The sequence below is a fragment of the Camellia sinensis genome, chromosome 7 (genome assembly GCF_055761805.1).
Source record: "Camellia sinensis isolate YWXY chromosome 7, ASM5576180v1, whole genome shotgun sequence".
In the NCBI taxonomy this organism is placed as follows: Eukaryota; Viridiplantae; Streptophyta; class Magnoliopsida; order Ericales; family Theaceae; genus Camellia; species Camellia sinensis.
Genome location: NC_138967.1, coordinates 86,021,087 through 86,022,841, shown reverse-complemented (window position 1 = coordinate 86,022,841; position 1,755 = coordinate 86,021,087). Strand labels below are relative to the sequence as shown.

Sequence of the window (1,755 nt, the reverse complement as noted above, 5' to 3'; positions counted from 1 at the left end):
TTTAATTGATCAACAAATAGAAATGTCCTGTAAATAAGAAGCACTCCAATCCAACATACAATAAGAATTATATTTAGCCATGGAGTACTTCAGCAAGCATTCAACGAGAATTCCACTCAGTAATTAAATTACTACTACTTCAACCATTCAACAATAGGTAGTTCCAAAAAAAATTTAACATATAATAAATAATTCCAACATAAACTGCATAAAAAACATAGTTCTGCCTACAATGGAGAATCAAATCCAACAATAAATAAAGTGAAAAACGTAGTTCCAACAAATAAATTTTTTTTTGGGTAGTTCCAACAACTAAATCTTTTTTTGGAGAATTTCCATTTGGCGGCGATGAAGGTATTCTGCTTGCAATGAAGGCAGACCACTTGTATCTATTGACATTATTCGCTCTTCCTCCTTCAATTGTTCCATTCGTATCTTCTCTTTCTCATTATCAACCTTTTCTTGTTCCATTTGCGTCCTCTTTTTCTCATTATCAATCTTTTCTTGCTCTTGAAGATACGACCTTTCATACATCTCTATTTTCTTGTCATTCATTTTCTTTCTATCTTCCTTTAAATCCTCTAATAATATTAAAATAGGTGACCCTCCTTCATTTCCACGGTCTTTATTCTTTCTTTTATTCAAACGTTCCTTTTCAGCTTTCCTACCCGGTGGTCTTTCCAAGTCTACATTGTCATTATGTGAAACATCATGGTCCTCTAAATTGATTGAATCCGGTGCACTAGGAGAACAAACGCCGGGAGTTGCCACTTTTTTTGGTTTTTGTTTCTTCATGCTATATTCCTCTCGCCATTTTGGTTGATCTCTTAACTCATGCCAACAATGTTCAAATGGAAATGACGATTTGTACAACTCTTTGTATAATTTCTTCGCATCAAGAATCTGAATAATAGATAAAAGAACACTAATTATCATGAGATTAGACAATTCCAATGATAATAAGTATAAAAAACTCAATGGCATTAATACCTTATCTTTGTCAGTCTTTCCACTTTGATTCAACCTTTGGATTTGGGCGAAGCACCCACTGAACTTATTTGTGGCAAGTTGAATTGCTGACCAACGATTCATTAAAGAAGTTTGACTACGATTAGATGAAAAAGTTTTGTACTGGTGGAAATACTCCCACACTCTTAGCCAATAAGCCTTTGATTTTTGTTCATTCCCTTGCACTGGATCTAAGCTAATGTTAAGCCACGCCGATATGAGCATACTGTCTTCTTCTGTAGTGAAGTTGCCACCTCGTTGTGGTTTCTTGGTGGTTTCTATTTGAGGAGAGATTGGGGAAGACTGATCCCCTTGGTCAAGAGGTTCATCCATAAATTCGTAATCAGTCCCATCATTCATCAAGTTGGTGAAATATGCATCATTTTGTTGCTGACTCATCTACAGACAAGGTAAAGAAAATTATGGCAACATATATTGGGTTGGAGAAATAACTAAGATTCCCAATTTGGAGCAAATTAATTAATAATTGGAGATCATGTAAATTAAAACACTAGTTGTTTTGTTGAAAATGATTCAATGATAATTTTAGATAAATAAATGGAGATCGTGTAAATTCAATGATAAAGAATTCAATGATAGTTGCAACCAACTCTCTATCATTGATAGACAACTTAGGTATTGGATTATTATTTGACTTAAGAAGTTTAAGATTCATTTTGTTTCTTGTGCTTGGCATTTCTTTTATTTAATTCTATTTTGGTTACTTTTTTCTTGTCAGACATTCGG

At 33.6% G+C, this 1,755-nt stretch overlaps 1 protein-coding gene across 1 annotated transcript; it reads right to left on the bottom strand.

Moving 5' to 3' along the window:
* Positions 1–217: 217 nt before the first annotated feature.
* On the bottom strand, positions 218–1,466 carry LOC114258813 (uncharacterized). Its single transcript, XM_082877094.1, has 2 exons — positions 991–1,466; positions 218–903 (listed from the first exon to the last, which is right to left on the bottom strand). Exons 1-2 carry the CDS (start codon positions 1,405–1,407, stop codon positions 313–315), a joined length of 1,008 nt encoding a protein of 335 aa, XP_082733220.1. The 5' UTR covers positions 1,408–1,466; the 3' UTR covers positions 218–312.
* Between the last annotated feature and the right edge of the window lie 289 nt (positions 1,467–1,755).